At 49.6% G+C, this 13,617-nt stretch overlaps 1 protein-coding gene across 1 annotated transcript in view; it reads right to left on the reverse strand.

Moving 5' to 3' along the window:
• The window catches only part of TSNAXIP1 (translin associated factor X interacting protein 1), a 1,164,230-nt gene that overhangs the window by 986,640 nt on the left and 163,973 nt on the right, over positions 1-13,617 (reverse strand). Inside the window, exon 4 of the mRNA XM_030203665.1 lies at positions 3,453-3,579. Coding sequence (XP_030059525.1) covers positions 3,453-3,579 — 127 coding nt within the window. The remainder of the gene's footprint in view (positions 1-3,452; positions 3,580-13,617) is intronic.

Below are 13,617 nucleotides of genomic sequence, written 5' to 3' on the forward strand. Positions count from 1 at the left end.
TGGTGCCATCAATTTCTATGGGGACAAACTTCGGTTAGTGCACCACTGATAAGTGCAAGATTCACTTATATTCATGGTTTAAGACCACTCCTCTGCAGGAAAGACTCCGCATAAGCGCACACACGGAATATGGAAGCCGATTGGCGCGTGACAACCAACGAGATTTCAAATTTACCGCCCCTTTAACTGCCACAGGCAGAATAAGCAAAAGAATGTTGTTAGAGTGTACACTGGCGGCGTCACACAACTGTAAGACTTTAACACTGGCTGAACGAATAGAAGTTCTTAAAAAATTAGAAAACAAACAAAGTCAAGCATCTACTGCTAAAGAATATGGTGTCAATCCCAGTCAAATTTCATGTATCTTGAAGCAGAAAGACCAGCTTCTGGAAGACTGGCAAAACAATACAAATCCACACAGGAAACAAAAACGGGCGGGAAAAGCTGAGGAGGTAGAAGATGCTCTTCTTCGGTGGTTTTCTCAAGTCAGGAGCAGACAGTTCCTGTCAGTGGTCCACTGCTTATGGAACAAGCTAATCAGCTAGCTGAAAGTCTTGGACTAACTGAATTCAAAGCCACTGTTGGGATGGTTGAAAAGATGGAAGGAGAGGAACAACATAAAATTCAAGAAACTGCATGGGTGAAAAACAGATGCTGATGACTTTGGTGCTGAAAAATTGGGTTGTTTCAGTTCTTCCTACCATCTTGAACAAGTTTGCACCTCGTGAAATTTTCAATGCTGACGAATACGGTCTCTACTGGCGAGCGATTCCTGATGGACACTTGCATTCAAACAAGCCGAAACTACAGGAGGTAAAACGTCGAAGGACCGACTGACGATCCTCCTTTGCTGCAATATGGATGGGAGTGAGAAGTTGGAACCACTCGTCATTGGAAAGAGCAACAGCCCCGTTGCTTAAAGAATGTTAAGCGACTTCCGGTGTCATATGAGGCTAATGCAAATTCATGGATGACTGGGAAATTTGGAAGCAGTGGCTAAAGAAGTTAGACACTAGAATGCAAGCACAAAAGCATCAGATTTTGTTGCTTTGTGATAATTGTGCTGCATACAGTGATGATGTCAGGCTGTCTAATGTCAAGGTGGTCTTCCTGCCACCAAACACTACCTCTCTGATCCAACCTATGGATCAGGGCATAATAGCCAATTTCAAACAACATTATTGGGCTCTTGTGCTACGTCGTCTGATGAGCGTTATGGATGACCAGACTGGCAAGGATAAACGTGCTGTTGAACAGGCTTATAATCTATCACTGTTGGATTCCCTACATATGCAGAAAGAAGCCTGGAATCATGTTACACAGGCAACCATTGTGAACTGCTACAAGTGGGCAAGCTTTGTTAGGGATGTGGAGAGGGAAGAAACAGATGCAGCTGTTGCAAACGCGTCCGATGAACAGGCTATTGACATCCTAGCCGGTGTTACTGAAGAGGAGTTTCATCACTACATAGCTGTTGATTACGATCTACAAACAGCTGATGACAGCACTGATGTCCAGATGTGCGCCTACATGCAGGCAACGGCTGATGTTGAAACAGATGATGAAATGAGCAGCGAGGCACATGCTGACGAAATTCAACAACCTCCTGTCACTTTTGCAAGAGCACTGGAGAGTCTCAGCACCGTGTGGGCCTATTTGGAGGCCACTGGATGTCAGTGCTATGACAGTTTTTACCATCTGGCAGACGTAGTCTATGGAACTCACAGACACAAGAGTGTACAGAGGACTATGACTGATTACTTCAAGTAAGCCTAACATCAGTTAATGGGACTGTATACTGTATGTATTGTGATAAAGTCACATCCAGGATAGTTGGGTTAAGGCAGTTTCAGTCTGAACTACAAGTCCCAGAAGGCATTGCAGGCAAGGAGCCAGGGGTGAGATGAGGAACCCGGACTGAACTTCTAGCTGCAATAGGGGCAGACAAGGGAATAAGCTGACAGGGTGTAGATTGGCTGCCCCTAGGGGGAAAGAGAGCTAGGAAACCCTGTGTGCAGGAGCTCCTCATTAGGCTCATGCTCAACTCAGCTGGTATGGGTGTGTAGAGAAGCTAATGAGTGGAGAATGATTGGTTGTGAAGGCAGAAGCCAGGGATTGATTAGGCAGGTGGGAAGGAGAACTCCTGAGAGTTCAGTTCAGGGAGAGCAGCAAGGAAGGCGAGAAGCAGTTGCAGGCTGAAAACCCATGGGCAGGGAGGTCCCTAAAGTACTGAAGTCTGAGAAGTATTTGCAGGCTGAAAACCCTTGGGCAGGGAGATCCCTAAAGTACTGAAGTCTGAGAGGCAGTTGCAGGCTGAAAACCCTTGGGCTGGGAGGGCCCTAAAGTACTGAAGTCTTGGAAGTATTTGCAGGCTGAAAATCCTTGGGTAAGAAGAAGTCCCTAAAGTATCGACCTTACTAGTGAAGCTGTTGCAGGGGGAATTTCTTGGGTGTGAGAAGTCCCTAAAATATGGAGCTCATTATGAGGGTGAAGAGAATAGAACTGCTGCTTTGTGATTTAACTATGATGATGAATTGAATGGACTGCTGCTGTTTGGAATTGAACTAATGGTTATGGGGCACTGGATAAAGAGCCTAGACTGAAGCCGACTGTAGCCTATATTGAATCCTGACATGTGCTAAGAGCCTTCTGCTTAAAGGGGACTACTGGCCACACACTTTCAGGTGGCTTATAGGTGCTTAGGATTGAAGGTGAATGCTGCTGTTGGAACTGTGTACTAGAAACCTGCATGGAATAAATTCCTTGAGTTTGAAGTTACTGGTGGATATTTGTTTCTTCATTGTACCGGGAGCCTGTGGTTAGAGGAGATTGTTCTATCCCTGGCTGCACAAGAGAGGCACCTGGTTACAGTATAATAAACAGTACTGTACATATGTTTATCAGATGTCAAGCTTCTTTGGGTCACAACGGTTAAGTGCATGTTCCGGTTAACTGCATGTATTTCTTTGTTCCCAGACCCTTGCACTTAAGCGGATTGCACTGTATTTATTTATTTTGAAATTTATACTCCACATTATTCCGAACATACTCTAGTTCAATGTGGCTAACAGTAAATAAACAGCAGACAAGGTTTACAAAGCCATAAACAAAATGTCAAATATAGACCATTGATGGCCAGTTGAAATCTAAGATACTCCATTATTTTGTGTGTGTGCTTGCTGTTTCACTAATTATAATATATGCTATTATATTATAATTATAATAAAAAATACATATTTACATATATTTTCCATGTTGGCATTGCTTCATTGGATATTAGCAGTTGGAATAACGAATCCTGTTTGGTTCTATAGTGCCTACCACCCCTAGACAGAGCTCAGATAATTGCTATTCTAGGTGAATGCTGTCTCTTGGCAATTGTTTACTAAGTACGGTAATTAGCTGCTCAGCAATTTTTTACTATAAACCCTTCTTATTTTCTGATAGCCAACCTGCAGCCTCAGCTCCTGAGTGTTCTCCTGGGCTAGGTCCAAAGACTGAAGCTCCTTTCTCAGGTAACTTTCCAGCTGTACCAGATACTGTGGTTTATAAACCATACCGGCAGAATGTTCATTAGAACTGCAAGAAGACAGAGAATAATATGCATCATACCACATTATAGAATTTTACTTGATGTTATCAAGGAAGTATTATAGCTAGAGCTTCCAATTTTAAGTTTTAATTGATAAATACTGATAAAACACACATGATGCAAAATATTTAAATAGATGTTTATGGAAGTGAAGACAAGATGGCGTCTTGAAGAGAACGCTGTAAGGTGGCTCTCTACCCGATTTATCTCAAACCTAATTACCTGAACTTATGCCTAAACGGAGGGGCAAGCAGCGTGTGATCTCCTCCACAGCTGCAAGATCTTCGGGTCCGATGGACCGCTTTGCTATGCCTGGAGGAAGTTTGGGGTCAAGTTCCTCGTTGCTGGCAGGGGCGACAGGAGGTTCCTCCCTCCCCCAGCCTGAAGCAGAGACCACTTTCAGCCCCGAAGAACGGAGGCCTCCGACAATGCCGGCGTGGGGACGGCATCAGGGGCAGGAAACACCCAGTGTCTTCGACCTAGGAGTACTTCCTGCAGAGGGGTTGGTTGCCAGCCTAGAATCGTCGAATATCATTGTCGGAGAGAAGATAATGGAGAGAGCCAGCATTTTGGCAGACAACTGTAACAGGAGGGGAACAACCACCTGAAGGAAATGTATTTGAGCTAACAGCCTGTAAAACCTGCAATTATAACTCTTGATTCAATATGGGAGGCCTTTGTGGGGCTAGAAAATTCCTTTTCCCAGAAATTGCTTCTGGTGTCCCAAACTACCTTTGGAAAAGATTGCAAACTTAGAAACAAGAACAAGTAATATTGAGAAAACTATATTGGCTCCATTAATAACGTTTAAGAAATATTTGTCAGAAATTTTAAAAATTCCTGAACAAGCTTATCCATCTGTGTAAAAAATTTACTATTTACCACCATATAAGAAGGAGAAACAAAAAAAAAGATTGGACCAATTTGAACAAGGAGCAGAAGTTTCATTTGACATATTGAATTTAACACAAATAATTCAAGAAGATGAGAAGGGGACACCAGCTACATTAATTGTCTCTTTTGTTTTGGAACCTGATCGGGATTGGATGCTTAAACAATTTTTTTGTCATACAGATGAACTCTTTATGAACAGTAAAATTAGAGTATTTCCTGACATTGCTAGAGTAACACAAAAGAGATGTCAAGCATTTCTAAGCTCTGTCCTAGGGTCCTACAGTTGGGAGATTTATTTGGTTAAATTTTCCATGCAAATGTGTGTTAAAAATTATTCAGTTAAATATTGTCGCGTTCCACGCGCCTACCTGCTCTCCCGCGGCGGGGAACGGGAGCCAGCGGCCTCCGCGGCGCGGGAGGACGGCCGAAGGGTCCCTGCATGGGGGCCGGCGCTGCCGCGAGACTGGCGGGTCAGGCTGGGACCGACGGCCGGCGACGGCGACCGCCGGTCTCTCGAGTGGAGGAGGCCAGAACGAGCTTCGCGCCGCCCAAGATGGCGGCGCTGGGACGCGGGGCCCGACGTCCTCTTCGCTCCGTAGCCAGGGGGCTCGGGAGCTCCGCCTACCTGCACCGTATTGGAGGACCAGGGGTGACGCCGCCTGGGACATCGGGCAGAGCCAATCCGAGGGGCTCTGCCGACTCCCCGGGCCGGATTGGTGGGGTCCGCCCACGGGGGCGGGGTGGCGCGATAGTTAAACCCGGGAGCTAGCGGACATCGGCGCTTCAGGTTCTGTTCCCGAAGCCTGTGCAGTGGGTCCGTGGAGCGTCTTGGTGGATTTATCCAGAGACTGTGCTGCTGCTCAGATACGGATTGCTAGCCGCCTTTGCTAGCCGCCTATCCAAAGTCTGTGCTAATACTTAGATACGGATTGCTAGCCGCCTATGCTAGCCGTTTATCCAGAGACTGTGCTGATACTCAGATACGGATTGCTAGCCGCCTATGCTAGCCGTTTATCCAGAGACTGTGCTGATACTCAGATACGGATTGCTAGCCGCCTATCCAGAGACTGTGCCTATACTTAACTACTGTTTGCTCGCCGGCCAGGGAGTTGCCCTGTGCCTGACTGCTGGTTGCTGATTGCCCGTTATTCCCGACTCTAGCCAGGCCAGTCCGTCAACCCCGCGGTTCCAGCAGTCCTGCTGGCCGCCTGCAGCTGGGGGCTCAACCCCTGGTGAACGGTGGCCGCCGTGGGTGAAGATTTGGGGTTGCACGGCTGTCCTTTGAGGTCCTTCGGGGCCTTGCGGGACCTAAGGGTTCACCGACGTTTAAGACAAGACAGGAACCTGAAGCCATGAGCTCGCCTACACAACCTGATCTGCGGGACCTGGCTAAAGTTCTTCAGCAGCAGCAGGAACAGCTGAATGCCCTGTCAGGGGCACTCCAGAACGTGTGCTCTCAGCTTGCTTCGGTCCAGGTACAGAACCAGGCCGCTGCAGTCCAAGGGGCCGCAGCGGCTCCCCGTCCTGGAGGGTCCCTTTCGGGACCTCGGTTCCCGAAGCCTGCACGTTTTGACGGCGTCCCCGGAGGATGCCGGGGTTTCCTTAATCAGTGCAACCTAGCCTTTCGAATGCAACCGGAGGCTTTTTCTTCTGACCAGACTAAAGTGTGCTATGTGATTTCCTTATGTACGGGACGAGCCCTGGCATGGGCGTCCCCGTTCGTGGAACAACAGGATCCGCTCCTGGATGACTACGCAGAGTTTCAGCGCCGCTTCCGCATGGTGTTTGATCTCCCAGGAAGGCCGTCTTCCGTGGCGTCCGAGCTACTGTGAATTCAACAGGGCGAAGGGACCGTGGCGGACTATGCCATTCGATTTAGGACTCTCGCAACTGAGTTGCGTTGGAATCAAGAGTCATTATCTGCCATCTTCCTGGAGGGACTTCAGGAGCGAATTAAGGACGAGCTGGCGGGAAGGGAGGTCCCAGGGCAGCTGGACGCCCTAATCTCGCTCTGTGTCCACGTGGATACCCGTTTTCAGGAGAGAGCGAGAGCTCGAGCAGACCGGCGGAGGTGGTCTCGAGGTGCGTCTCAGACTGGCAAAGGGCTGTCCCCCCGCCGTGGTCCTCGGGAGCCTAGGGAGACGGGCGAGGAACCGATGGTGATCGGTCGCCAACAAGTGTCCCCTTGGGAGAAGAAGCAACGCCTGTGGGGCGGACTTTGCCTATATTGCGGTGAGGCCGGACATTTCGTCCGCTTTTGCCCTGCACGGGCGGGAAACGCTACCCCCAAGGCACCCTGAGGGGAGGGGTCTTGGGGCACTCCGCTCCCCTACCGGATCAGCTGGTGACTCTGCCGGTAACGCTGCGGTGGCAAGAGACGATGATTCATACCCGTGCTCTCTTGGACTCCGGGGCGGGGGGGGAACTTCATTTGTCTGGAACTTCTGCAGCAGATGAGTTGGCCCACATTACCCTATCGGCCTGCACTGCAAGTAACATCCATTCAAGGTACGGCATTGCCTCAGCCTATCACGGAGGTGACCCCGTTTTTGGAACTTCAGGTAGGGGAGGATCACGGTGAGGAGGCCCAGTTTTTGATATTATCCTGTACCATTCATCCGGTGGTGCTGGGATTGCCCTGGCTACGGCGCCATACCCCGGTCATAGACTGGACCCTGGGGACGATCCGATCATGGGGTGACGCCTGCACGGAAACCTGTTTGAAGGGCCGGAAATCCAGTTGTCCCGCAGTGGTAGCCACCCCTAGAACTGTGCCAGTTTGTCACGCTACACTGCCGGTGGAATACCGGGATTTTGCGGATGTATTTAGTCCCGTGGAAGCTGATGTCCTACCACCTCATCGATCTTTTGATTGTGCTATTAAGTTGATGGCTGACGCCATGCCGCCCCGGGGCCGTCTTTATACACTATCCCGGGAGGAATCAAAAGTAATGCAAGCCTATATTCGGGAGAACCTCCAGAAGGGGTTCATTCGTCCCTCCATGTCCCCTGCTGGGGCCGGATTCTTTTTTGTAACCAAGAAAGATGGCTCGTTGAGACCATGCGTGGATTATCGGGGTCTAAATGCCATCACTATAAAGGATCGATACCCCCTGCCTCTCATTCCAGAACTGTTTGACCGATTGCAGGGAGCTCAGATCTTCACCAAGTTGGATCTTCGTGGGGCCTACAACTTGGTCCGCATCCGGGAGGGGGACGAGTGGAAAACTGCCTTTAATACTCATGAGGGACATTTTGAATATCTAGTAATGCCCTTTGGCTTATGTAACGCTCCCGCAGTGTTTCAAAGATTTATCAACTTCGCGCTTGAGGACTTGTTGTATTCCACAGTGATTGTCTACTTAGATGACATCTTGATTTTCTCCAAGGATCCCAGGGAACATGTGATCCACGTTCGTTCGGTGCTGCAGCGCCTACGGCAATTCCGCTTGTTTGCCAAACTCAGCAAGTGCTCGTTTCACCAGCAATCCTTGCCTTTCCTGGGACATATTCTGCTACCAGGGGGGTTGCGGATGGATCCCGATAAACTCCGTGCTATCCGGGAATGGCCACAACCTCAGGGACTGAGAGCGCTACAGCGGTTCTTGGGGTTTGCGAATTACTACCGACAGTTTATTCCTCATTATTCGCAATTGACAGCGCCGCTGACAGCACTCACCAGGAGACATGCGGACGTCCGGAACTGGCCACCGGAGGAACAGGCCGCCTTCAGTCAATTAAAGGAAGCGTTTGAAGCTGCCTCTATCTTGTTGGCCCCGGACCCTAACAAACCATTTGTCGTGGAAGTGGATGCTTCCGCATTGGGCCGTCCTTTCTCAAGTTAACGCCAAGGGCCGGCGCCAACCTTGCTTCTTCTTCTCCCGCAAGTTCTCCCCTGCGGAACGTAATTATACGGTGGGGGACAGAGAACTTCTAGCCCTGAAGTTAGCCCTGCAAGAATGGAGACATTTGCTGGAGGGAGCGGAGCACCGGTTTACAGTGATTACTGACCACAAGAATCTTTTGTATCTCCAAGAAGCCCAACGGCTAAATCCTCGACAAGCCCGTTGGTCACTATTTTTTGCAAGATTTCATTTTCAACTCGTGTTTCGGGCTGCGGCTCAAAATACTCCGGCAGATTCCCTCTCTAGAGCTTTTGACGCGCCGGAGGTGATTGAGGAGCTTCATCCCATGCTAGATCCTAACTGCATCAGTGCGGTCCCGGGGGGGGGGGTCGCCCCGGTGAAGAAGTTAGTGCCTCCTCAGGATCGGGGAAGGGTAATGCAGTGGGGACATTCCTCCATATGGGCCGGACATTTTGGGTTCCAAAAGACCCTTCGTCTGATTTCTCGACAGTATCAGTGGCCTCAGATGAGGCGAGATATTCTCCAGTTTGTCACTACGTGCCCTGTCTGCGCCCGAGCTAAGTCGGTGGTTGGGCGGCCTTGGGGAAACCTGCAACCGCTACCCGTTCCTACTACTCCCTGGAGGGAGGTGTCTATGGACTTCATCACGGACCTTCCCCGCTCCCAGGGACATACCGTGATCTGGGTAGTGGTGGACCGCTTCTCCCGAATGACCCATTTTGTTCCCCTGCCGGGACTGCCCTCAGCGGCATCCCTAGCCCGACAGTTCATTCAACATGTCTTCCGGCTCCATGGGCTGCCGACCAGAATCATCAGCGATCGTGGAACTAAGTTCACTTCCCGATTCTGGAGAGCCTTGTGTTCAGCTCTGGGGGTGGAGAACCACTTCTCCTCGGCCTACCACCCTCAGACCAACGGTATGGTAGAGCGTATTAACCAAACCTTGAAAGGGTTCTTGCGGGCCTTTGTCAACAAGCGGCAAGATAACTGGTCATCTCTTCTTCCTTGGGCTGAGTTTGCCTATAACCACAGTGACCATTACGCCTCTGGACGATCTCCTTTCTTCTTGGTATATGGACTACATCCACGGCTTCCATCACCTTTCCCTTCTGACTCTCCTACGCCCATGGTTCCTCAAACCTTAACTGACCTGCGGAAGGTCTGGGAGTTGACCCGAGAACAACTGCAACGAATGGCCGCCAAGTATAAGTCCTTTGCTGATCGCCACCGGAGACCCGCCCCGGTGTTACAGCCGGGGCAAAAAGTATGGCTCAGCACAAAATACTTAAGGCTCCGAATACCCTCGCGGAGGTTGGGACCACGGTACATTGGGCTGTTTGCTATCCAATCTCGGATTGGAGCAGTGACGTACCGGTTGCGGCTACCTAGTACTCCACGGGTGCATAATGCCTTCCATATTTCCTTGTTGAAGAGTTTCCGGGGCTCCCGTTGGCATCCACAAAGTCAGGAGACGGTAGTTCCAGAGGCGGATCCCGATCCGGAATATGAAGTCGAAGACATTCTGGACTCCAAGAGGCGGTGGGGGAAGCTGTACTATTTGCTATCGTGGAAGCATTTCGGGTCCGAGGACAACTCCTGGGAACCCGCTACCAACGTACATGCTCCGGACTTGGTAAGAGCTTTCCATGCCCGTTTTCCTCTTAAACCTGGCCCCGGGGGAGAGGGGGCATCCGGGGGAGATACTGTTGCGTTCCACGCGCCTACCTGCTCTCCCACGGCGGGGAACGGGAGCCAGCAGCCTCCGCGGCGCGGGAGGACGGCCGAAGGGTCCCTGCATGGGGGCCGGCGCTGCTGCGAGACTGGCGGGTCAGGCTGGGACCGACAGCCGGCGACGGCGACCGCCGGTCTCTCGAGTGGAGGAGGCCAGAACGAGCTTCGTGCCGCCCAAGATGGCGGCGCTGGGACGCGGGGTCCGATGTCCTCTTCGCTCCGTAGCCAGGGGGCTCGGGAGCTCCGCCTACCTGCACCGTATTGGAGGACCAGGGGGTGACGCCGCCTGGGACATCGGGCAGAGCCAATCCGAGGGGCTCTGCCGACTCCCCGGGCCGGATTGGTGGGGTCCGCCCACGGGGGCGGGGTGGCGCGATAGTTAAACCCGGGAGCTAGCGGACATCGGCGCTTCAGGTTCTGTTCCCGAAGCCTGTGCAGTGGGTCCGTGGAGCGTCTTGGTGGATTTATCCAGAGACTGTGCTGCTGCTCAGATACGGATTGCTAGCCGCCTTTGCTAGCCGCCTATCCAAAGACTGTGCTAATACTTAGATACGGATTGCAGCGCTGCATATGCCTTGTAGCGCTATAGAAATGCTAAATAGTAGTAGTAGTAGTAGTAGTAGCTAGCCGCCTATGCTAGCCGTTTATCCAGAGACTGTGCTGATACTCAGATACGGATTGCTAGCCGCCTATGCTAGCCGCCTATCCAGAGACTGTGCCTATACTTAACTACTGTTTGCTTGCCGGCCAGGGAGTTGCCCTGTGCCTGACTGCTGGTTGCTGATTGCCCGTTATTCCCGACTCTAGCCAGGCCAGTCTGTCAACCCCGCGGTTCCAGCAGTCCTGCTGGCCACCTGCAGCTGGGGGCTCAACCCCTGGTGAACGGTGGCCACCGCGGGTGAAGATTTGGGGTTGCACGGCTGTCCTTTGAGGTCCTTCGGGGCCTTGCGGGACCTAAGGGCTCACCGACGTTTAAGACAAGACAAATATATGTTTTATGATTCAATTCAGCTGAGTACTTTTCTAGATTCCAAGATGGTTGCTACCCCTAATCAACAACTAGCAGCATTATCTACATTTACACCGTAATGGATTTGTCAGGCATATTATGTGTCTCTTCTATTACCTAAGCTAATTTAGTGAAAAATTATTTCATGAAATTGTACCTTGTCTCCTCTCCAATATTGTGGACTTGAAATGGATGAGATAAAAATGTATTACCTTATATTTGATTTTAATTGAAAATGATGTTCAATCTGTTCCATTTTTGCATGTCAAGAGATTTCTTGAACTATTGTTAATACTTATTAAAAAAAATAGATGTTTATTAGATAAACACTGGAGAAGCACCACTTCCTTTAACACTCTTTTGCCCATCTCCTGACGTCTTGAATCCTCCACTCAGTATTTATGCATTTTCTGGCATGACTGCACCTCAGTGATATGAACATTCATATCTGAATGTACTGAAAAAGGTACCCAGCTATAGTACCTGGGGCACAAAAAAACTTAATAACCATAAATGCTTTTATCCTCAAGTAAGCTCTAATTAGCTGTAAAATAAAAGCCCAAATTTGTACAGGTTAATATTCAGCTGTTGCAGTCAGTGTTTTTTTTATTTTTCAATACCAGACATGTCGGTCAAAAAATATTTGGAGCTGCAGCACTATTATCTGGATAGTGGCTGGTGCTGAATATCCAGATAATGCAGTCAGTACCAAAGGTTATCTGGGTAGGAGAGATATTCAGTCTGCTATCTGGAGAACTTATCTAGATAACTATCTGCGGTATATTAAATAAATATGAAACAACTCAGGGCAGCAAATAGGCTGTCAAATTTCCGGATAAGGGCCGAATATCCACCCCCACTGGATAAGTTCAGAGACCAACCTGACTCCATCTAGGCTCTAACATGGCACTACCCAGATCAGGGGTGTAACCAGAACTTGCTTTGAGGGGTGGCCAGGGGGCCAAGCATTTCTTCTCAGTTCCCCTCCTTGACTAAAGAATCATACCTTTGCTGGCAGGACTGCTCAAGACCCACCAGCTGGAGATTCTCTGCCAGAGCCCCCGCCTGTGGTGTAGAAGCAATGAGAAAGCCGGAAGAATGCTCCAGCCTTCTACGCCAGCTCTTCCTCACATGCTCAGTTCAAATGCATGAACTGAACATGTGCAGAAGTACCAGCATCAGTGGCTGAAGCACCCTGCCAGCTTCCTGCTGCTTGGACTGCATGGGTAGGGGCTCAGGCCACAATTCTTCTTTGGCTGGCAGGACCTAAGCATCCACGCCAGCCATGAATCTGGTGCTGCAATTTTTGAAGGGGGCCTGAGTCTAAACTGGGGGGGGGGGTCCAAGGCCCCAAAGGGACCACCCCTCCTGATCCAGATAATACCAAGGCAGTGTGTAGGGAAATTTAGAGGCACTATCTGGATAGTGCCTCTGAATATCCTAGTCAGCTATAATATTGTGGTCCAAGTGCTGCTATCTAGAAAGTAGTTTTGAACATTGACTTTACAATTTATAAACACCTAAGAACAGAAACCTTAATTAGAGCTAAGTAGAACTCAGACTGAAAAAATATAAGAGTCTTGAGGAGGCTAAGCCTCCCTAGCCCCAACCATGACTATCCCTCCCAACTCCAAGTCAAACTGACAATCAGTATTGCTATTTATCCTACCTGCCAATTTTACTCGGAGTTGTCCCCCCAGCCAGTATGTTTCTCCCCCACTCCCCTCCAGTTTGCTCCCACTTCCCGGGACCTGTAGCGGTAAAAAAAAAACCCAAAACACCAGAATAAGGGTATAGAACTGCTCTCTAGTCTGCACTGCTGATGACTCTGCTGGTCCTGTCCCGTCTAACATTGGCTTTTCATTTCTAAGGGACGGGACTAGCAGAGTCATGAACAACATCGGTTAGGAGAGCAGTCCTATGCTGTTATGCCATTTAAAAAAATACTTTTCGTTTTTTGTTGCTGCAGGTCCTGTGAGATATGGTGGTTTTGGGGGGTGGACACCGGATGGGAAATAGGGTTACAGAAGGGAAATGTTGGTTCAGAGGTGGTGAAAAGAAGGATAGGGTGGAAAGAAGGTTCCAGGACATATGCTGGCTCGAGTGGAGAAAGGAAGGCTAAGGTAGGGACACAAAGGGGGAACGCTGGGGATTGGCCTAGTGTGACAGAGAAGATATGCTGGCTTGGAGGTGGGGAAAGGAAGGCTGAGAACACAAAAGGGGGAGATGCTGGGGGGATTAGGTTGACAAAGGAGACCGTTTATTTCACCTGATTTACTGCTAAAGTTGTATGCAACCTAAGTGGTTTACATAAACAAAAATAGCTAAAAACATTAAAAAGGGCACAAGACATGGAACTCCATTATGTGAGAGGACAGAAACAATACAACAGAACATTTCATGATCCAGTCATCCATCCTTATGCTCTCTACTGAACCAATCTACTCATCCTAAAATATGTCTCATCGCTGCTTAATAACTATCAAAAGCAATTTGAAAAGGATAGGGATAGACATGGGGGAGTA

This window comes from Microcaecilia unicolor, chromosome 5 (genome assembly GCF_901765095.1).
Source record: "Microcaecilia unicolor chromosome 5, aMicUni1.1, whole genome shotgun sequence".
Lineage (NCBI taxonomy): Eukaryota > Metazoa > Chordata > Amphibia > Gymnophiona > Siphonopidae > Microcaecilia > Microcaecilia unicolor.